The following is a 20,500-nucleotide window of genomic DNA, read 5'->3' as shown; positions in this document are numbered from 1 at the left end:
TTTCTCAGTTCAATTTGACAAATTTATTTTATTCAGCTTGGAAAATGAATACAAATCCCTGGGTTTTGGGGGGAAGGGGACGGGCAGGAAGAAGGAAGTAGGAGTTGAGGCAAGGTTATGAGCATCACAGTGGCTGTCTCACGTCCACGTCCAGGTCCATGTCCCTGCCTGGGGAGGGGGCGTGGAGGTTGAGCAGGGAGCTCAGGTCCGGAGGAACACCATGGTCAGGAGGCCTGGAGAGGGGAGGAAGAGCAAGGTCATATGTGTAGCCCGCCGGCTCTGTATGCCCTCTTTCCAGCCCCCACTCTCCTCTCTCTGGGCCCGGATCCCCTACCACCACCGTGCTCACCCAAGACGTAGGCTGCCACCAACTTCTGTCCCAGGGAGACGTGAAGGATTTGGGGCAGCTGGCTGCCAAGTTCATCCTGGAGCGGCAGCAGCAGGAAGGCCACAGAGACTGTGCCCATCAGCAAGAAGAGGAGGAAGGAGCTGGTGGCCAGGTGCGGGAGGGGGTCTGAGAAACAAGGCCCATCAGGAGCTCTAGCCTCCACTCCTGCCCAGCCCAACCCTCCAGGGAGGAGGCTGAAGATGGAAGGTGTACCCACTTTCTGTTGGACATTGGAAGTGTCCTCTCCTCCCTGGAGCCTTCGTCCCCACAGCCTCAGGAAACCCTCTCCCCTCTGGTCCCTCATCATTCATTTTCTCTCTTCAACTCTGCCTTGATTAGGCTCCTGTGTATCTGTGTGCCAGGCAGGGACCTCTGTCTCCCACAACTTGGTACATAATTGCTCAACCCAGTTTCTTATTATTTATTTTTTTTTAAATAAATTTATTTATTTATTTTTGGCTGCATCGGGTCTTTGTTGCTGCGTGAGGGATTTCTCTAGTTGCGGTGAGCAGGGGCTACTCATTGCGGTGGCTTCTCTTGTTGCGAAGCACGGGCTCTAGGTGCGTGCGCTTCAGTAGTTGTGGCACGTGGGCTCGGTAGCTGTGGTTCGCGGGCTCTAGAGCACAGGCTCAGTACTTGTGGCACACGGGCTTAGTTGCTCCGTGGCGTGTGGGAATCTTCCCGGATAAGGGATCGAACCCGTGGCCCCTGCATTGGTAGGCGGATTCTCAACCACTGCCACCAGGGAAGCCCCCGGTTCCTTATTGAACTGAACTGAGCTGACACATGATGGGAAGTACTGAAGTCAGAGCTAAAGGAAGAATTTTTCTCTTTAAGTGGAGGCCAGAAACCAAGGAAACTGCAAAGTCTGCTTTTTCCCTAACCTGATATAAAATCTCAATTCCTAGAACTGTTTCCACCAAAAAGCAAAAGACTGAAACAGAAGGGAATTCCCTGGCGGTCCAGTGGTTAGGACTCTACTCTTTCACTGCCAGGACCCTGGATTTGATCCCTGGTTGGGGAACTAAGATCCCGCAAGCCACCAGGCACAGCCAAAAAAAAAAAAAAAGACTGAACCGGAAGACCTCTTCAACTCCAACTGAGCTCATGTCTAGGGTCATGCTAGGTCCTCCCTCCTTACAGAACTCAAGAATTCCCATCCCTAAACTCACTCTCTGGGAAGTGCTGAGCCGTGGGTGGTGCTGTCCAGGAAGGAGGCTCTGGGTGCGGCGTTGGGTCAGGCTGTCCCTGAAGCTCAAGGGGGTACGCTGGGGCCCTCAGAACCGAGGTGATGTCCTTGCGCCCCACCACTCGGCCGTCTGTTCCCTCCTCAGACAGCTCAATGCGGAAGCGGTCCTGGACATCATAGTGGCTGGGATTGGGGGCCACGTGGCGAATCACACTGGTCCCAAGAAAGGAGAGCGGCCCATTGAAGGGCAGTGAGAGGCAGTGATCCAAGAGGACTCAGGCCCCACCCTCCCAGTAAACTTTCCCTTAGGGACACAGACAGAGGGTGGGGTAGTCAGGTTGAAGAGGACCTGGTCTGAGGCTTAAGCCTCGGCACAGTAAATCAGAGAAAGGTGGCAGCGACCCCTGGCTTTCATCAGCCTCCCCACCCTCTCAACTCACATGTCAATGCAGGACTGAGGCTTCACATATCCTTCCGCGTCAAACACTGTGTATTTGGCAGGTGCTGTGCACAGGACTGAGGGGAAAAGGCACACAGACAGAGACCGACTATTGCCTCAGACAACCCGCACAAGCCCCGCCCATGGAGTCCCCCCTGCCTTCTACCCCAGGGCTGGACATCCGACCGTACTCATCTGACTGCTCCAGCCCACCCAGCTCCCCAGTGTTCTACCGCCAGGCCCCAGATCCCTAGCACGAAGCTCCCATCCCCATCACCTCGGAAGCGAAGCGCTGCTCCCGTGGGGTTATAGAGGGTCAGCAGCTGCCGAGATCCACTCCGCTGGTCCGCCCTGAATACTAGATCCGGGGGAAAGACGAGGACCGGGACAACAGGTCCCGAGGGAGGAGGGGCGCCCCGGGACCCCCGCCCAGGAGCCCCCGGACCCACCAGCTCCTGGTCCTGGGGCGCCCCACGGCGCATGCAAGCTCTGGGCGGTGGAACATCCGAGGGCAGAGCTCAGGGGACAGGGCCTGGAGTATAAAGCCGAGGGGCGAGAGGGGCGAAAGGAAACGGGATGAGATCGTAGGGCAGGGCCTGGACTGATGCCGCCGCCGCCTCGGGATCCCCCTAGATGAGGGCCCCGCAGGCCAGGCCCAGGCCCCCCAAACCCTTCCTCTCCACAGCTGTGCCTTAGGTCCCTTTAGGCCCCGCCCCCAAACCCTTTCTCGAGGGTCACGCCCACCCCGTAAACCCAGCCCCTCCCGGCTCCCAGCCCTGGCCCTAGTCTTCAGCCCCAATCCCGATCTCCATAAGCCCCGCCCCTCCCCGCCCCTTCCGGGCCTCCCAGGAAGGGGGTGGCCCCTCTCTTCGGCCCAATTCCGCTAGCCGCCGCGCCCTCTTCCGGAGTGGCCCTTTCCGTCTCCTGCTCTCCCGAGACCTGTATCTGTGCCTCCGATCCCTCCCTGAGCTTGGGCCGGCGCTTCTTCGGGCTTCCACCTCCGAACGGCAGCTCGCGCTATGAAGCTCACCTCTGGTCACAGCACCTGCCAATCAACCTGTGGCCGGACCAGGGCTGCCATCTTCCCGGCAGACCGTTTCTGCTCTTCCGCCGTACGGCCTCTGTCATTGGCCAGGGCGGACTGGTTTCAGCTCTAAGTATACACCGATTGGTGCACCTAAAGAGGTGATTGGCTTGATCCCAGTGACGAAAAACTTTACGAGCGTCTCTGGCTAGAACGCTAACCCGGGAATAAGTCGGGCGGCGAGGTCGGGGGGAGGGGCCCGGGCGAGGATGGGAGTCAGGCTTTGTTCCTTCCTCCCCACTCTGAGGCCGTCCAAATCACTAGAATCACATCCCACAAGGGAGCTCTCTTTCTCCACTTCAGTCCCAGGTTCTCCTAGATGCTTCCGCAGCAATGAAAGCCGTTTTCTGTACTACGAGTTGGAGGTTGCTCCCAGTCGGACTCGGTTCGTAGGCCAGGGCACTTCTCTTGATTCCTTCCTGCACGGAACTTATATTTGAAATCACTCATATTTGCAGAGGGAATTAATATTCAGAATCTTCAGCTCCCCTTAGAGACGAGGAAACAGCCTCGACAAGGTGAAGAATCTCACGCATTTGGTTAGCAGCGGAGCAAAACAAAGTTACCTGAAAGCCTTCTCTAAGCACCCTATCAAATGTAGAATCTCCCTTTGCCTGTCCTCTTACCATGCTTTTGTTTTCTTCAGAGCACTCCTAGAGCTACTTGACATCATGTTTATTTTAGTTTATCTCTGCTCAGGTAGAATTTACTCTCCTGTCCACAAGAGCAGCGACTTTGTTTTGTTGTATTTTCAGCACCGAAAACAGTGCCTGCCATTTGGAATGCACAAATGAATGAGTGACTAGGATGAACTTCTGAGCTGAGATCTGACTGAAGTTAGGTAAGTGAGCCAGGAGATGTCTGTGGAAGAGAATTCCGGATAGAAGGAACAGCAAAGGCAAAGCCCGGAAGCAGGTGTGTACTAGAAATGGCCAAGGAGCCAGTGTGATGGAAGAGATTGTAGGGGAGACAATATTCAGAGATGAGATGAGGTGGGAGGGAGGACACAGATCACCTAGAGCCTTAGAGCCCACAGTAGGACTTCGGATTTTATGCTGAGACTGATGGGAAACTATGGAAGAGTTGTTTTAGTTCCTTTTTGGCTGCCCCAGGCAGCTTGCAGGATCTTAGTTCCCCAGCCAGGGATTGAACCCCAGCCTTCAGCAGGGAAAGTGCTGGATTGCCAGGGAATTCCCTTAATTTCTTTTTTGTAAACAGCTTTATTGAGGTATCTTTGACATATAAAAATTGTATATATTTATTTAAGGTGTACAACTTGATGTTTTGATATATGTAGACATTGTGAAAAGATTACCACAATCAAGCTAATTTACATATCCATCACCTCCACGTAGTTACCATTTTCTGTGTGTGTTGAGAATACGGGAGAATTTTGAGCAAAGGGGTGACAAGATTTGACTTACATTCTTCTGTATAGTAACTGTTGAGTTTAATGAATGAATGAAAACAAATCCCCAGAGGAGCACCAAAACCATACAAATGGACATGTGACCCCTTCCTCAAGTCTAGAAACATTTATTTGGATAAGAAAGGGGTCCCTAGGGCCAGGGTCCCGAGGCTGGCCTGGGCTCAGGCTTGGGATCCAGCAGCCTGAACAGGCTTGGAGGGGCACCTCTTGCTGAGGTTGGTGAGGATCTGGTTCTGGGTGGGCCGGTAGAGAACCACGAAGCTCTCTGGAGGAAGGATCGGACCTCTGTTTTCTTCCACCTGGCCCATCAGCAGATAACTGATTCCTAGGGAAGAGGAGGAAGGGATTGAGAGTTTGTGTAACTGAGACCTTATAGATGTACCCCCTCATCCCAGTCCCTCAGATTCTACTGCCTCCATCATTTTCATGAGGCTAAGTCCCCCTCTACATTTTCCCACATCTCTGTTACCTTTCTTCATGGGGGGGCACTGCTTGCAGGGCACATAAAACTTCAGGGAGGTGTCAGTGGGGGGAGAGGGCAGGTCCAGGCCTCCGGTTTTGTAAACACCAGTGAGATTGACAGTGACTGTGAGGCCCTCCCCTGGGCCCCGAACCATGGACTTCACCATTCCCGTCACCACTGTGGGAGAGAGAGGGAGAGGTGAGGAGACAGGAGGCCAGGGCAGGGCTGGAACCAGAAGGAGGGGGGCTTTGGGGACAGGAGGGGAGGTTAGAGGAGCTGGAAGGGCAGAGCTGGGGGACGGGGCTGCTTACCCAGGTCGCTGTTACAGAAGTGGCTCTGCAAGGTGCCTGCCCTCCGGCACTGTTTTGGGCAGGAGACACTGGGTGCATCTGGGGGGGGGGAGGGGGGCACTGTTTGTGGAGGGTAACCTACCCAGCAGGTAGGAAGGACCACTTTCCCCACAAAAGCCGCATTGCTTTGAACTTGTTCAGAGCTCTATCCAGCTTCGTGTCCCAGCACCCAGTACCAGCCATTAGCACAGAGGCGGCACCCGTGGGTGCTGTACTGAATGAATGAATGAATGAGCTCAGGAAAGAACTCGGATACAACTCCCTTCAGTCTGCATCCGCTTCCTCTGCCTTTCCAGACTCACCAGGGCCCACCGGAGTTGCCTCTGCCTTAGGCGCGGCCTTCGGTTTCTCCTCAGGTGGGACTCTGGGCTTGACTTTGGGCCCGGCTCCGGGCTTGGGGCCCGGGCCGAGGAACGGGGGGCTCGGCCGGGCATCCTCCCCCGGCCTCCGGGCTGGCCCTCCTTCGGTGGCGCCCCGCGGCAGGGTCCTGTAGGAGGCCGAGAAGCCGTCGGCCGTGACGCTGAGGTCCGAGACGAACTGGACGAGGAGCTCGTTCCCTTCGGAGGAGATGGGACTGCGGGCGCGGGGCATTGGGGGAGGTGTCAGGCGGGCAGCGCATCCTGCCCCCTACCCAGGCCGGCGGCCTTTTCACCTCTGCCCCTCGGTTGTCTGCGTTAGCTTCCCGATTTCGCAAGCACCACTCGCCTCTCCATCCACGGACCCCAGGCCTGGCGTCAAGCCTCGTCTTCTGCCTGGGCCGCTACCCGCTCCGCCCACCCGTTTGGGGCCGGCAGGTTCGCCTCCTGCGGCTTCAGCTCAGCCCCGCCCCTCCCACCAGCAGCGCTGTCCCCCCGCTCCCGCACCAGGCGCGGCGGAGACTCCCGGACGCCATCACCCACCCAGGTGCCGCCCCCTCACCCCGGGGCTGTGTCGCCGCAGAACTTCCCCAGCCGCTTGGCGTCGTCGCTCACGGCGCCGTTGAACACGCTGACCGAGTCGTAGCGGCAGTAGGAGTCGGGCTCCAGGTCAAACTTCCCGAAGGTCAGTGAGATCACCTGGCGGCGGGGCAGAGGCGGAGGCTGCGCGGCGGGACCCCGGGCAGCCGAGGGAGCGGAGCTCTCGCCTCTCACCTCCTCCGCCCGGTCGCCGCCTCCGGGACGCTTGCCGCGGCCTCCTCGCTCGCCTCCCGCGTGCCCTCCAGCCCCCCTCTTAATGCATTCACACAGCTCGGAGGAAAACACACATCCACGGGGGCCCTGCAGTGGCCTCGTTCGCCGTAGTCCGCAAGGTCAAGTCCTGGCTCATTCTCAAGGAACAGACCCAGAGTCCACCTCCACCACCACTACTCACACACACACACACACACACACACACACACACACACACACACACGCACAAATCAGTTTATATATCAGCATCGGGTACCTCGCTCTCGTAAGGTTCGTCACAGTCGTAATTTGACATTTTTTGTTTGGGTGCAAGCAGGTCTGGGTCTGTTTTTGCTGCCCACCATGCAAGCTCAGTGCTCGGGACATTGTAGATGTTCAATAAATCTTTGCAGGCTGCATACTGGAGGACGCCGCCTGGGTCCCCGAGGGCAGCCCGGGCAGGGGGTCAGTACCTGGTCCGGGGGCGCGATGATGTGCCAGGAACAGCTGATGCCCGGGGGGTAATCGGACTCGGGCCAGTTGGGCGTGGTCAGGGTTCCCTGGGCCTTCTCCAGCCGCCCCCCGCAAAATTGGTGCTCTGGGGATGGGAGAGAGGAGTGGGGGTGGGGGGCGGTGGAGACCCTCGGTCAGCTGGAGGAGAACTCTAGGCTGGGAGCCCGTGCAGAAAGCTCAGATGTCTGGGTCTCGGGATGATGGGGCGAGAAGAGAGGGAGGAAGAAGGGGGTAGGTTAGCAGAGATGGGGCTCGGAGGAGCGGGGCTCCGGGAGGTCTTGGACCGCGGTGGGGGGGTAAGTCTTGGACCGCCGGGCACCCAGGCGGGCGGTGGTAGGGGGAGGAGGAATTGACTGGACACGCTCCCTTCTTGCCCCTCCCCCTGACCCGAGGCCACATCGCGAAGCCACATCGCGAGGCCACATCGCTCCTCTTCCCCTGGAAGATCCCATCTCCCCGGCCCGGCAGAAAAGTCCCCGTCGCAGGTGGAGAGTCCCCATGTTGTGAGGGTGCCCTCAAGTTTGGGCACAGCCCCGAGGCCCCTTTGGGGAAGTCCCTCAAACATTTTAGGGGAGACTTCTGCCGCCAGGAGGAGGTGATGGGACCGCAATCGGGAGCCCCCGGGCTGGGTGTAGGGGGCTCCGGGTTGGGGGAACCTAGTCCCCCAACCCGGGGGTGCCCCCTCGCGCCCGTCTGAGGGAGCCCGATTGCGGACGGGGGCGGGCAGTTACTCACCGTCCCAGTAACCCCAGGCCGCCCATTCCACCCGCGGGTCGGTGACCCATTTCCGCCTCGCGCCTGGGCGGGGGCCTGGAAGAGGGGGTGGGTGGGAGCGGGAAGGTGGGGAGAGAAGACGGGGAGGAGGGACTGAAGGGGCGGTTAGTGAGGAAAAAGGGTAAGGGAGATAATGGGGGTCCCAGGCTCTTGGGGTGGAGGTTAAGGCTGGGGTGGGGCCTGCGCCGGGGGCGGGGCCAGGAGAGGGGAACAGCGGAGGTGAGGGAGGTCTCACCAGTGCCTGAGGTGGACCGCCCGCTGTACCAGAGCAGGAAGCCTCGTCCTCCCGTGCCCTCGTCCGATGTCATCCTCAGGGTCACCTGGTTGCCGGGGGCGACTAAGGGCGCTGGCCTGAAGGTCCCGCAGAAGCGTCCGAGCCGCTGGCCTGAGGTTCCAGGCCCGGCAAAGACCTCCAGAGCGTCATAACGGCAGGAGGGGTGCAGCTCCAGGTCAAAGACTCGGAAGGAGAGGGACACAGTCTGGCCCTCAGGGACCTGATGGTGGGGACAGGGTCGGGGACCTGCAAAGTCAGGCCAGACACAACCAGGCAGAGGACACCTCTTTTTCCCCAAGCATTTTCTACAGAAACTGGGCCTGAAGCAGTGGGGACCCCATCAGGATGCAGAGCAGAGGGCTTGTGGCTTGTGCAGGGGACAAGACCTGAGGTCTGTGGAGAGACCAGAGGGGATGGGGATGAAGGTGGGAATGGAGAAGCAGGCTCTGAGTTAAGGTGTGAGGATGCTTGCCATGTGTTACTGTGGACACTGATGCTGTCAGTGACCAGAGGGGAGGGGGCTGGGACTTCCCCAGGGAGAAGCGGCGGTCCTTGCCGGGAGGGGGGTTCCCTTAGCAGTCTGGCCTCTGGCTGCCTGGACCCAGGCCTCGGGGAGACTTGGACAAGGGGACGGCGGCCAGAGGGGCCTCCTCACCGTTATCGTCCAGACGCACTCCTTATTGGCGGGGTAGAGGTTAGGGAAACCCTCGCTTGCCAGGTAACCCGACTCCCCTGTCACATCCCCTCCACACAGGAACACAGGTCTGCAGAACAGAAGAGAGGTCAGGCCTGAGTCGGGGAGTGGTGCAGGGACTGGGGTAGGGCAATGAGCATGGGGGCGCCAAGAAGGGCAGCCAGGGGGATGAGGGAGGGAGGCCCGAAGGATTCCAGGCGGCCTCAGCCAGCGGGGACGGGACTGGGGTGGGAAATACTCCAGCAGAGAATCAGGAAAAAGTGGGACCAGCAACTTGGCTGTCCCTCCAGCCCCTCAGAGTTCCCACCCCCACCCCAGCAGGAATTCCCGGAATCCTCCTCGGCCCCCCTCCGTCATTCTCCCCCCTCTCCCTGCCTGGCAGTCAGGGCCTGGAGCGGCCTAACTACTTCCAGATGTGGACACAGCCTCGAGGTGGGGGGGTGAGGGGGCAGGGGGGTGAGGGAGAAGTAGCAGCCAGGGCCCTGCGCTCCCAACCTTTGCCCTGCTCCGGCTCCAGCTAACTACTGCGGTGACTGACTCCCACGTCTCCCACTTGCAGCCCCCTTCCCCGCCCCCCCAGTCTCTAATTCCCTCCTGGAATCCAGATGTACAGCTACCAGGCAAGTTCAAGGTGTTGGTGCTCTCAGGTTCCATGGGGGGGCCAAGGGTCTGGGTAGGTGGGGAGACTTAGAGGGCAGAGGACGGAGGGTGGAGGAGTGGGGAGCAGTGGTGACCGTAGGAGACAGTGGTCTTGCAGCAGGGAAGGAGGACTTGGGGGCCAGAGAAGGGTGAGGGCTGTGGGAGATCTGGGCGGGTGGTGTGTTAGCAAAAGAATCTACAAGATCCACAGGCATAGCCCCCCAGGAATCAGGGATCTGAAGTTCACTCAAGCCATCTGGAAGGTGCCGAGAGACCTACCTGGTGTAGTTGGGGCTCTGGCCCTGGGTGAAAGGCAGCAGCAGGGCCCAGGCAGTGAGGAGGGGCCCCAAGAGGGAGGCTGTGGTAGCAGGCAGCATGGCCCGAGGGAGAGGCGCTGGGGTCCTCAAGACAGAGGCAGCAGCTGAGTGTAGCAGCAGCGGCAGCAGCAGCAGCAGCGGGGATAATCGGTGCCAGATGAGGCAGCCTTGGGCGTGTGGGCGTGGGGACTGGCCAGTGGGGCGGGCGGCTGGGAAGGCGGAACAGGGAGAGAAGAGCCGGGACAGTGGCGATTCCAGGGGCCTCTCTAGGTCCAGGACACATAAATACTGACCCAGTGTGGGAGCGGGGGTGGAGCAATGAAGGGCAGAGGGAGCATCAGGCTCTCAGCATAATCCAGACCGTCCAGTCATGTCATCTGCAAGCCCACTCTGTCCAGTGCCCGAGCATCCTTCCAACACAGCCTCAGGTCTTTCCTGAGGACTCTCCAGCCCACCTGTGATCCTCCCCATTCCTGCTTCCTCGGCACCCAGAGGAAGTCCTTCCCTGGACTGCCAACCTCTAATCACTTACCCACTTCCTGACCACCCTCTGCTCCAGTTTATTTTCCACTTCAAATGTCTACTGTCCTCTCCATACCCGGGCCAGACTAGGCCACAGAGGAAGAATTCTGCTCACCCATCTCCTCTCCCAAATATTTGGAGGTATGGGTGGGGGCAGGGAGGCATGCTATGTGGGTAAAGGGAGTGTCTTCCTTATTGAGGAAGAGGAGGATGGAGTAGAAAGTAAGGGAAAGGACAACATGTGAGATCAGATCTGGAAGGGAAACAGGAGGAGGAGGGCGGGGGGCGGGGGGTGGTGGTGGTTTGGCTTCACAGGGATGAAGGGAAATGGGTAGGAAGCATCCTGAAGCCAGAGGAAGCGCCTTTCTCAGTCTGATGGACAGAGGATCCAAGTGGCGGAACCAAGTAGGCATCAGGTCTTGGCGTTGGAGAGAAAAGAAGCTGAAGGATCCAGGTGCCGTCAGCTCTGCAGCAACTGACAGCCTGAGCTGCGTCCACTCTGCCTGCCCACCCCTCCCCCCCACCCCGCCCCACGTTCCTCCCAGGCCCCAGGGTTACAAACCGGGCCTCACTCAGCCTTTTATTCTATTTGTCCATCAAATCTTTTGTCCATGATGGTCAGGTTGGGGGCCCCTCCTGGGTAGCTCCCGGAACATTTTACAAAACAGTCCCACCCTGGCCTGTCCAGCAGGCCCTAGCCCACTGCATCCCCCTCCGCACGCGCGCGCACACACACACAGTTCATTGCTGTCATTCCACCTCTCCTTAGCCCCTGGCCCAGGGCCAGACCCTCCCTCCAGGGGTGAGACCTGGAGAGGGGGGTCAGCTGTCAGGGGTTGGGGAGCCTTGGCCAACCCCTCCAGCAGCCCTCTGCAGCATGTCCAGGGCCTCCCAGAAGAAATCCTTCTGTGCAGCCATCAAGGGCATCCAGCCCACGATCTCCTTCATCTTTTCCATGCGGTCCTGCAATGTGGGGCAACTGCGGATCTGGCTGAGGTACTGCTCACAGGCCCGGGCCGCCACCCCGCCAGGGTCCTGGGCTGCTCCGGCCCCCAGGCTGGGCTCGGGGGTCCCCGCCACCCTGCTGGCTGGTAGGTTCCGGTAGGCGGGATGGTGCTCGATGTCATGGCTGGACAGAATGTAGAGGCACTCTCTGGTAGAACAGAGGGAGGAGGCACACAAAGGGACCTTGGAGGAGAGACAGAGGGGTGTGGCTGAGTGGGGCCCCAGGAAGGGGTTCCCAGGAAGCCCCAGCTGTTGTGCTCGTCCTGCTCAGACCAGCCCTGAGCCAGCAAGTGAGCTGGCTGGCTGAGCCCCAAGGTTGTGTGAGGTCGGAGCGGGCCAGCAGGGGCAGCTCAGGGAGAGAGCCAGGAGCCATGGTACGTGGCAGGAAAGGGCGGTGGGTGGTGCTGGAAGATGGGGTCCCTGGGTCCCTGTGGGAGCCCCAGCTACAGTCCTGTGGGCTCTACTGCTCTGGCCCTCCCTGGTTGCCCGCTCCCCGGACCCTGCTCTGACCTTGATGTGGAGCTTAACGAAGGAGGCACTTCCCTTAGGCCAGCCTGGCAGGCGGCCTCTGGCCCCACATCCACAGCCCAGCAGCTCCTTGCTGAAGTCTGAGCCCTGGCTCAGCACCAGGGAGTGGTTGAGGCCACACCACAGGGCAACGGGGCGCTGCAGATAATGTACCTGAGAACACAGGGCAGGGTCCCTAAGTGGGGAACACCAAGGCACCGTGGGGAGGGGCCGGGTTGGAGAAGGGTGACAGCTTCCCCTAGGGAAGCTAGGGGAGGGAGGAGGTGGGCCCCAGAGTACCCTCCCCCTTCCCAACGAGGTCCGCCCTGCCGACTGCAGACAGGCAGCTATCACTCCTCCTTGGTTCTCCTGCAGCCCCAGTCTGACCACAGGGGCGCTAGCACGTCTGTTGGTTCCTCCTCTCGGCTCCCTGGAAAACAGCCCTGTTGCCTGAGGCCAGGGCCTGCTATCTGCTCCCTGGTCTCATCCCCCAGGCCTGGGCCTGTCCAGTCTCTCATTCTGCCTTCCAGCCTCGAGGGAGGAAGAGCCTTCCTCCCTGTCCCTGTGTAGTTCCAGGTTAGGCCCCTGGAAGGACCTGCCTCCCACTGAGTCCCTCCTTCCGTCTCTATCTAGCATTTTCAGTCTGTCATATCTTTATCTTTTAAAATGGCCACTCTTTTGGAGAAACATCTCCACCTGATTTCTGCTGCTTCCTACCTGTCTTTTAGGCAGTAGGACTGGCTACGTGATCAGTCTGAAGTGGACCACATTCTTGGTCTCACCACAGCCAGTCTTGCCTGAACCCTCTGTTATCTGGCTTCTCTCCCCACTATGCTACGACTTTTTTCCAAAGGCACTGGACCTCCCAGCAGCCAAATCCCAGGGCCTCTCCTGCACGCTTGTTCCTGAGACTGTGAGCGCTTTACTTTTGAAGACATAGATAAGTAATTTCACGGCCATTACAGGAAAATTATAAAATACTGGCAAGCAAAAATTCATTTAAAAATCACTGGAAGCCCCACCACCCACTATTAACATCTTGCTGGAGATTCTTCCTCACTGTTGCCTCAGCAAATATATACACGCAAAGTTGTATATTTTTAAACCAAAATGGGATTGTGCTGTGTAAACCATTTCACGAATTTTTTTTTTTTTTCACTGAAAAATATGGCATAGCCATCCTTCCATGTCAGGGAGCATATTCCTACACTATCACTGTCACCACCCCCTCCTGGGTGAAACCTTCTGTGCCCATGGCCTGCGAGATGTGGCATTTGAGGGTGTGTCTCTCTCTCAGAGACAGCTCTTTCAGTCCCTCCACCCACAATCATGGCGACCACCCAGCTTTGCCCCTCTGCCTCTACTTTTGTCATTTCAACCTTGTTCCAACTTGGAATCCAGCTAGACATTTCTACTTTAGTGTTTTACTCTCACTACAAAGAAAAAGCCTAAATTCACATTCTCTCCTCAAACCAGCATTCCTCGCCCACTGGCATGTTTACCATGTCTATTGCCAGAGCCACCTTTGTCCTACCCCACTGTCCTCATATCTAGTCAGTTTCCAGAGACTGTTCATTTTCTTTCACTACACCTCATATCTCCATTCCTCTCTGTTTCCGCTGCCACTGTACCAGCCCCAGTCCCCTGTCTCAAATGCTGGTGTCATTCAGCAGCCTCCCAGTGGCCCTCTCACTGTGCCCTCTGGCCACGTGACCCGTTCTCCATCATCCAGGGAGTTGCCTTCTCCTGCTCCAGAACCCGCAACGGCTCTTTCCCAAATCGATACTTCTGTAGGCTCGCAAACACCTATACCACCTCGTAGCTACCGAGTTCCAAAACACACTCTGCTCTGGTCAGGCTGGGCCTTCCACCGTCCCAGGGATGTGCAAGCTTCGTCCCCATCCCCATTACATAGGATGTCTTTCCCTGTACCCACCCGAATCCTATCTAACCCACTAGGCCCTGCTTACATCTCACCTCTTGGAGTTACTTCAGCCCACCCAGGTCTCCCTGCTTCATTAAACTCCTACTGCACTTAGAGCATGAGCCACACAGAATGCACCTTGTGGTGCCAACCCCGGGTGAGATACAGTAGCACAGGCATTACAAACTGGTTGGCTTAACGTCCTAGGGAGTAGAAAGTGGATTCTATGGAAATTAGAGATGTGGAGAGATCCAGGGGTCAGGGAATTAGAGGAAGGGGGGCAAGATGAGAGTAGCTGGGAAGCAATCTCACCTGTGTGGGTTCCCCTCGGTCCATTTTGTCCCCGGTTCCCAGCTGCCCATATCTGTTATTTCCCTGCATAAAGACTCGGCCAAATTCATCCACCAGGCCAAGATGATTGTAGCCAAGAGCACAGAATAGGACCTAGGAGGTAAGGTAGAAAGGAGGACTGGGCCTTCAGTTGTCTCCAGGGGAACTCTGAGCTCCAGAATCTCACAACTGCTAACCTGCCACACCCAGCTGATCGCTTTTGATCTTGCCCTCTATGTCACCCCTCTCCCTGGGTCCCTTGTCCCTCCCTGATCAATCATTTGATTCCTGCTCCTGTTTCAGACCTTCAGTACCTTGCAGGCCCCCTAAGGGCCCGCCCCCTCTGGTCTGCCCCACCCCACTCCAGGATCCTACCTTGGCAGGCAGTGAGAGCGCAAGCGGCATCTGCTGGTCCACAGGGTCAAAGGCTTGAAGGGTCCCAAAGAGATCACGATACACCCCTGGAGTATGCACCTCAAAATACACTCCCCCCTGGTCTGGGGGGTTGGGAGCCCTCAGTTCAGCAGCTTTGGGCACCCATTTCCTAGGGATCAGGCCCTACCTGGGATGAAAGATCTAAGATCTGGAGAGTCTCACGCCCACTAGAAATGCACCAGCTATGATGTCTGGGAGCTTAAACACCTCTTTTGACTAGGATGCTCTATGGGTCCCCCACAGAGCTGAAATAAGGATAAGGGAGGGTTCTGTATCTGGAAGGTCTGTCCAAGACTGGGGTCTGGAGAAGAAGGGAAGTGGCTCTTACCGGTAATGTAGAGAGTACTGCTCTGGTTGGAAGCCATGCAGGCCACACGCAGGTGAGGGAGGCAGCGGGACACCTTCCTCAAGGCCAGCTGAACTGTACAGGAGCGTGGCTGGTCCAGCTGGGTTTCATTCACTACCAAAGAGTAGATCTTTCCTTCCTCTGGGGGAGGGGGCGGGGACGCAGACAACTGTGTGGGGGAGGGGACCCTCCAATAACCACATTAACTTCCCAAGAGACTCCCTAAGCCATACAGGATGAGACATTTGCTGCCCTAGAGTGGGGCTGGAAGGAAAAGGGTAGAGATGAAATAAGGGGGCAGTGACCTCAAGTACCCCAGCCTCCAGCCTTCACCACCGAAAATCAACCAGGGGAGCTCTTCAGTGTGAGGGATGAGTGCAGAGAAAACCGAGCAGTTGGATTTGGCAGAATCCAATTTGAGTGTTGGGAAGAATGATGTCTGGGGATTCAGGGCCCTGCCTAGCATTAAGAAGCTCAGAAGGGGGGAATTCCCTGGCAGTCCAAAGCTTCCACTGCAGGGGGCCTGGGTTCGATCCCTGGTTGGGGAACTAAGACCCCACAAGCTGCATGGTGAGGCCAAAACAAAAAGAAGAAGTCCAGAAGATCTCAGGCTTGGGGGCTTGGGAGTGTGGTCACGTATAGGGAACACAGAAAACAGGGACAGTTCGGCATATAAAGTACAGTGCCTGGCATGGAGGTTGGGGAGATTTGAATTTTAAAAATCAGTGGCGCTCTCTGGCGGTCCAGTGGTTAGGACTCGGCGCTTTCACTGCTGTGGCCCCAGGTTCAATCCCTGGTCTGGGAACGAAGATCCCATAAGCCGAGAGGCAAGGACAAACAAAACAAAACAAAAGGGGCTTCCCTGGTGGTGCAGTGCTTGAGAACCCACCTGCCAAATGCAGGGGACACGGGTTCGAGCCCTGGTCTGGGAAGATCCCACATGCCGTGGTACAACTAAGTCCGTGCACCACAACTGGTGAGCCTGCGCTCTAGAGCCCGTGAGCCACAACTACTGAAGCCCACAGTCCACAACTACTAAGGCCCGTGCACCTAGAGCCCCGTGCTCCACAACAAAAGAAGCCACCGCAATGAGAAGTCCGTGCATCACAATGAAGAGTAGCCCCCGCTCGCCCCAACTAGAGAAAAGCCTGCACACAGCAACAAAGACCCAGCACAGCCAAAAATAAATAAATAAATCATCATTAAAAAAAACAAAACAAAACAGTCAGGCATTTACTGATGGGTGGGTTCCAAACCACTTTTTTTGCAGCAGGGCCCTTTATTCCTCTGACACATTATGCAGAATCCTAGACTAGGAGACAGACAGACCAAAGCAGAGCTATTTGGTTTGAGACCAGGACGAGGTGGCATGCAGAGCCCAGTGTGAGAGGCCTCCTTCCCCACCCATTGCCGCGGGTCCTGAAGAAGCTGCAGGAAACAGTTTGCAAACCACTGCTTTAAGCCTCACCTGTGAGGAGCAGCAGGGCCCGCTGGGTCTCCTGACCAACCAGCATGATCTGTTTGAAGCTCATGGAGTGGTGGAAGGTCATCGTGAAGACCCGCTGCCCGCTGGACTGCAGGTAGACCTCGACACAGTTGCAGGACTGGCTGTGGGTTGTGGCCACCACTCCCGGCTGCTCCCGAGTGGCCAACACATAGAGGTATTTACGGTAAACTGTGTCACCTCTCGGGTCCGAGGCAAACTGTAGGAAAAGACAAAGGTGTCCGGGATCTCCAGCCTTGCAGTGGGATGAGGCTGGGGCAGCTGGATCCTGGGGTGGGAGATGAGATACTTGGGTCTAGGGCTGGGAAAGGCAAACTTGGTTTCCAGTTCCTGGTATCGGAGGGCGGCTGTCCTGAGGATGCCGCCTCAGGACTGGTGTGGGCCCTGGGTTCCCGGAAAAGAGGTGGGATCTCAGCTGCCGGGGTCCTGGTAACTCACATCCTTGGCTCCTCGACACAACACAACATAGCGGCAGGCCCGCTTCCACTGGATCTGGCCAAGGGTGGAGGAGACCAGGGCATTTTTGAGGAAGAAGAGGGTCCCCGTGTAGTCAAGAATGAAGATGTGGTCCCTGGTGGGCAAGAAGCGGCGGTAGCCTTGGGCCAGCACGGGGGCTACACTCTTGCTGAGACTGTGGTGGCGGCCCCCAAATGCCTGGAAATACAGGCCCTTCGTGTCTGCAGAAGGGAAGGAGAGGGAGGTTTAAGGGGTCGGGAGGCACAAAGGAGATGAAACAGAGCTTGGGCAAGCCAGGTTTCTCAGTGGATGAGTGTTTAGCTCCTCTCCATCCCCAGGCCTGGGGAAAGACCCTTTCCAAAGGGCACGTGGAAAGCTCAGAAGATATCTGAAATTAAAGTTCTCTGCCCCACCTCAGCCCAGGGCCACACACATACTTCTAAGTGAGCACCTCTTTGGTCCAAACTTGCATCAGAGACATCAAAGGAAATATAAGAATGCATAGACAAGCAGAAAGAGGTGTGAAAAAGAATGACTGGGAAAGGCCAGTAACCCTTCCACACCCCTAGCTCTGGATCTGCTATCTGCATCTCCCTTCATCTCCGTTGTGTGAGACGAAGTTATTGGATAGGGGCTCCCTGGGAAGGGAGGGGATTAGAGCCTATTTCTCAACCTGGGGGTGATTTTTGTCCCTCGGGGGACATTGGCTGTCAGAACTGGGGGAGGTGCTACTGGCATCTAGTGGGTAGAGGCCAGGGATGTTGCTAAACATCCTACCATGCAAAGGACAGCACCTGCCCCCTGCAAAGAATTATTTGGCTCAAAGTTTTAATAGTGACAAGGTTGAAAAATCCTGGTTTAGAGGAGGGAAAACTCCAGGTTTGGGGAGAGGAGGATGTCTCAAGGTAAGATTTGGAAGAGCTTGAGTATGGTGGGCAACTTGGCAGGGATGCTAGGAATAGGGGCTCTGGGTGGTAATGTCTGTCAGAGAGCAGCTCTAGAGACTTGGAGTAAGTCCTTGTTGGAGTATGTTTAAATCTAACAAGTTTCTTCCAGAGAAAGGGGCCCTGGAAGGTTGGCTGGGAATACTGAGGTCATCAGGCAATTTTATGGAGCAGGAGGGATCCCAGAATAAGGTAGGACAGAAACAGAGAGAACTAGAGGTTCCCGGGAAGGTGTACAGTTCAAAATCGCAGCTCTCTTCCAGGGCAGGACTCCAGAACCCTGCTGTCGAAGGCGAGGACTGAGCCGGTGACAGATGCGTCTCCACACGCTCTCAGAGTCGCAGACTTCGTGGAGGTAGTGGCAGGTCTGACCTAGAGAGACTACATCTCGGACTGGGAGGAATGAGATGATGTGCTCCACCTGTGGGGGCAGGATGGGGAAAGCAGGGGTCATGGGGGCCCCTCAGTGGCCCCCAGTCCTTTATTCTCAGCACCAACCTGCCTCCCGCCAAGGACTCACCAATTCTGGGGGGATCAACTGAACAGATATAGGGTTTCCTGTCCCCTTCTTCTCTTCACCCCAAGGCTCTGGGCCACATGAAGGGCAGCTCCGCTTCACCTACCCAAGGAGAAGGGGGTATACAGGGGTTCCATGAGGGTCATGCCTCTTCCTTCTGTTAACTACTTACCAACCACTACCTTGGGGGCTCTGGGCTGTCAAATCCTCCCATCTTTCTCCCTAGGTCCGTGGGTTTACCCTTCCCTGTCTGCCTTGTTCTCTGTCCAACTTCTCCACATAACCCCTCCCCTGATCTCTGGCTGCCATCTTGCTGCCCTTCCCTTGCTTCGCCCCCCACCCGCCCCTCACCCTGAGCCCCTCCTCCGGTCCGCAGAGCCCGGTGACTTTTTGCAGCTTCCGTCTCCGGCTTCTCCTCACCATCCTGACTGCCCCCTCCCTGCTCCCGCCCTCATCTCTCCGGGCCCCTTGGCCCCTTGTACTCAGCTCCCTGGCCTTTGTCCCTGCTGCCTTTCCCACACCATGCCCCCTGCCTGGGCTTGGGGAACCTCTGGGGCCCCTTTGCCTCCTAGGCCCCTCCCTCATGGAGTCTGGGTCAAACCTCTCTGTGACCTCACCACCCAGCCACTGTGACCTATTTCTCTTAGCTCCTTGGTTCTAGCCCAGTTCTAGCCACCCAGTGGCTCATGGGATATGCACAGGACAGGAGCAATAAAATGTGAACTACTGGTAGACGAGGTCTTTACTTTAAGGGAGTAGTAGGAGGTTTTTCCACTTGATACCCTTTTAGTACTAAGTGTAGAGAGACACTGGTGAATTCTTCACATCTCAGCAGGCCAGAGCCTCCAGGGGATTTGTAGCTCAAGGATATAAACTCAAAAAAAAAAAAAAACAAACAGTATAAACTCAGTTTGACAGGTGAGGGGGCAAGGTGACCCTGCTAATTAGACCATCTATCTCATGAAAGCAGGCATCACATGAAAGTGGGCACAGCTGAGCACAGACTCAGGAAAAACACATCAAAAAGCAGACTGCTTTCCTGGGACAGTAACATGACTGCATGTATGAAGGGCAACGTCTTAAGGTGGAAGAAAGGGACGGATTTACTCTGAAAGCTTAGGTTATCTCCCGGAGTCTAAGCCATTAACTTACTCTTATGCGGGGAGGGGGATGACATGGATGAGAAACAGCAGGGGCTGGGGCTGTGTCTGTCCACGTTGGGGCAGAGGGTCTACACCAATCCATCCAAGGGGTAGCTGGCTCTCCCAGGAACTGAGGAATCCAGGCCTGGACAACCAGCCCTCAGCTGCATAGTATTATAGACTCATTTGTTTTCTGTGTTAGCTAAAACACAGTCAACCATCCAATCAAACTCCCTTATTCAGACGGACTAGTAAACAGCTCGTTTGGGACACGTAGGATGGAATTTTAATAATTCGATAAATGTTTCGGAATGTCAACGTGTGAGATGTGGCTTATGGGAAAGAACCTTCAGCTATTTGTGGCTTGGCAACTAGTAACCAATGAAGTGGATTATATTAGGTCCTTATGCCACCTAACAGAATGCTAAGATCTCTCAGCAGACGGCACAAGTATCTGCAGCTTCCTCTTGTACCTGGGTCCCGTTGACCCAGTCCATTTCACCTCGGGAGGCAAAGAAGAGGGTACGAACAGAAAACAGTCCACCGCAAAAGCTGATGCAGGAGGAAGCCTGGCTTCTAGTGCGAGCTGTCAGTAACCTGCTGTTTGCTCTTGACAGCTCATCGACTTCCCTCCGCCTCAGTTTCCTCATTTGTAAAACGAAGGACTTCTTCTAGGTGGGGTGGTCCCTTCTGATCATCACAATTCCTGCCCAGGCGCGCTCCTTTGGGCAGGGGTGTAGGCCGGGCGGTATTTTCGAGGCTTTCCCGGTCTCCCTTAACCCTCCCTCGAGGAGTTGAGCTGGGCCTTTCCAGCTCCTGAGAAGCCACACGTCCGCCCGGACTCCGGAGATTGTCGCGGGGCCTCGGTCTCCGCAGCAAGAATGGCATCCACGGTCCCTTCGGCTGCAACGACCCTCCGTACACTAGCCCCAGGCATCACCTTGCCTCCCGCTCCCCCCATCCCCACGGTCACCCTGGCGCCCTCAAAGCTGGCTCGCTCCCTAACACGTCCAGCTCGCACACACTACTGCAGTCCCTGCACTGCTTCCAGCCCAGCGTGCCCCACTCACATTCTTTACCTCAACCTCAAAGTTCTAGCTCACCGGCCTCCTCCTTACCGAAGGGACAGACTTCTCGCCCATGCTATTGGTAGGTAGAGCAGTCCCT

At 56.8% G+C, this 20,500-nt stretch overlaps 3 protein-coding genes across 5 annotated transcripts; all 3 read right to left on the bottom strand.

Annotated features, from left to right (window-relative positions):
- Positions 1-3,147, bottom strand: MOSPD3 (motile sperm domain containing 3). 2 transcript variants are annotated; one of them, XM_081255992.1, is made up of 6 exons: positions 3,047-3,147; positions 2,294-2,548; positions 2,018-2,093; positions 1,561-1,790; positions 350-514; positions 1-233 (listed from the first exon to the last, which is right to left on the bottom strand). In XM_081255992.1, the coding sequence occupies exons 2-6, from the start codon at positions 2,496-2,498 to the stop codon at positions 202-204; spliced, it is 708 nt and encodes a 235-aa protein (XP_081112118.1). In that variant the 5' UTR covers positions 2,499-2,548; positions 3,047-3,147; the 3' UTR covers positions 1-201. The 2 variants fall into 2 exon arrangements, with proteins under 2 accessions (XP_081112118.1, XP_081112119.1); XM_081255993.1 differs by lacking the exon at positions 3,047-3,147 and adding an exon at positions 2,956-3,035.
- A 1,473-nt stretch (positions 3,148-4,620) lies between these two features.
- On the bottom strand, positions 4,621-9,884 carry PCOLCE (procollagen C-endopeptidase enhancer). Its single transcript, XM_081256299.1, has 9 exons — positions 9,664-9,884; positions 8,707-8,815; positions 8,013-8,271; positions 6,964-7,088; positions 6,261-6,397; positions 5,645-5,916; positions 5,304-5,381; positions 4,999-5,169; positions 4,621-4,854 (listed from the first exon to the last, which is right to left on the bottom strand). The coding sequence occupies exons 1-9, from the start codon at positions 9,759-9,761 to the stop codon at positions 4,691-4,693; spliced, it is 1,413 nt and encodes a 470-aa protein (XP_081112425.1). The 5' UTR covers positions 9,762-9,884; the 3' UTR covers positions 4,621-4,690.
- Positions 9,885-10,795: 911 nt separating this feature from the next.
- On the bottom strand, positions 10,796-20,442 carry FBXO24 (F-box protein 24). Of its 2 annotated transcripts, XM_081258021.1 has the most exons (10): positions 19,807-20,442; positions 18,195-18,293; positions 17,912-18,095; positions 16,713-16,951; positions 16,239-16,473; positions 14,753-14,911; positions 14,365-14,486; positions 13,972-14,103; positions 11,739-11,909; positions 10,796-11,411 (listed from the first exon to the last, which is right to left on the bottom strand). In XM_081258021.1, the coding sequence occupies exons 1-10, from the start codon at positions 19,981-19,983 to the stop codon at positions 11,046-11,048; spliced, it is 1,884 nt and encodes a 627-aa protein (XP_081114147.1). In that variant the 5' UTR covers positions 19,984-20,442; the 3' UTR covers positions 10,796-11,045. The 2 variants fall into 2 exon arrangements, with proteins under 2 accessions (XP_081114147.1, XP_081114148.1); XM_081258022.1 differs by lacking the exon at positions 11,739-11,909.
- Positions 20,443-20,500: the final 58 nt, after the last annotated feature.

The sequence above is a fragment of the Mesoplodon bidens genome (assembly GCF_964165515.1).
Source record: "Mesoplodon bidens genome assembly, chromosome: 15".
In the NCBI taxonomy this organism is placed as follows: Eukaryota; Metazoa; Chordata; class Mammalia; order Artiodactyla; family Ziphiidae; genus Mesoplodon; species Mesoplodon bidens.
The sequence above is the reverse complement of the archived record's forward strand: the minus strand, read 5'-3'. Positions and strand labels throughout refer to the sequence as shown.

Bases quoted from the DNA above. Each gene is read 5' to 3' on its own strand.
- FBXO24 (XM_081258021.1), bottom strand. From the start codon at position 19,983: ATGAGGAAACTGAGGCGGAGGGAAGTCGATGAGCTGTCAAGAGCAAAC. The intron at 14,487-14,752 runs GTAAGAGCCACT...CCAACCCCCCAG, and splicing joins CAGTACTCTCTACATTACCG to ACCAGGGGGGAGTGTATTTT. The intron at 11,910-13,971 runs GTGAGATTGCTT...CTGTGTTCTCAG, and splicing joins ACCGAGGGGAACCCACACAG to GTACATTATCTGCAGCGCCC.
- MOSPD3 (XM_081255992.1), bottom strand. From the start codon at position 2,498: ATGCGCCGTGGGGCGCCCCAGGACCAGGAGCTGGTGGGTCCGGGGGCT. The intron at 1,791-2,017 runs GTGAGTTGAGAG...TCTTGGGACCAG, and splicing joins CCTCAGTCCTGCATTGACAT to TGTGATTCGCCACGTGGCCC. The intron at 515-1,560 runs GTGAGTTTAGGG...CTTGTTTCTCAG, and splicing joins GGCTCAGCACTTCCCAGAGA to ACCCCCTCCCGCACCTGGCC.
- PCOLCE (XM_081256299.1), bottom strand. From the start codon at position 9,761: ATGCTGCCTGCTACCACAGCCTCCCTCTTGGGGCCCCTCCTCACTGCC. The intron at 5,917-6,260 runs GTGAGGGGGCGG...CCGCGCCCGCAG, and splicing joins TGCGGCGACACAGCCCCGGG to TCCCATCTCCTCCGAAGGGA. The intron at 5,382-5,644 runs GTGAGTCTGGAA...CCCCCCCCCCAG, and splicing joins GGCAACTCCGGTGGGCCCTG to ATGCACCCAGTGTCTCCTGC.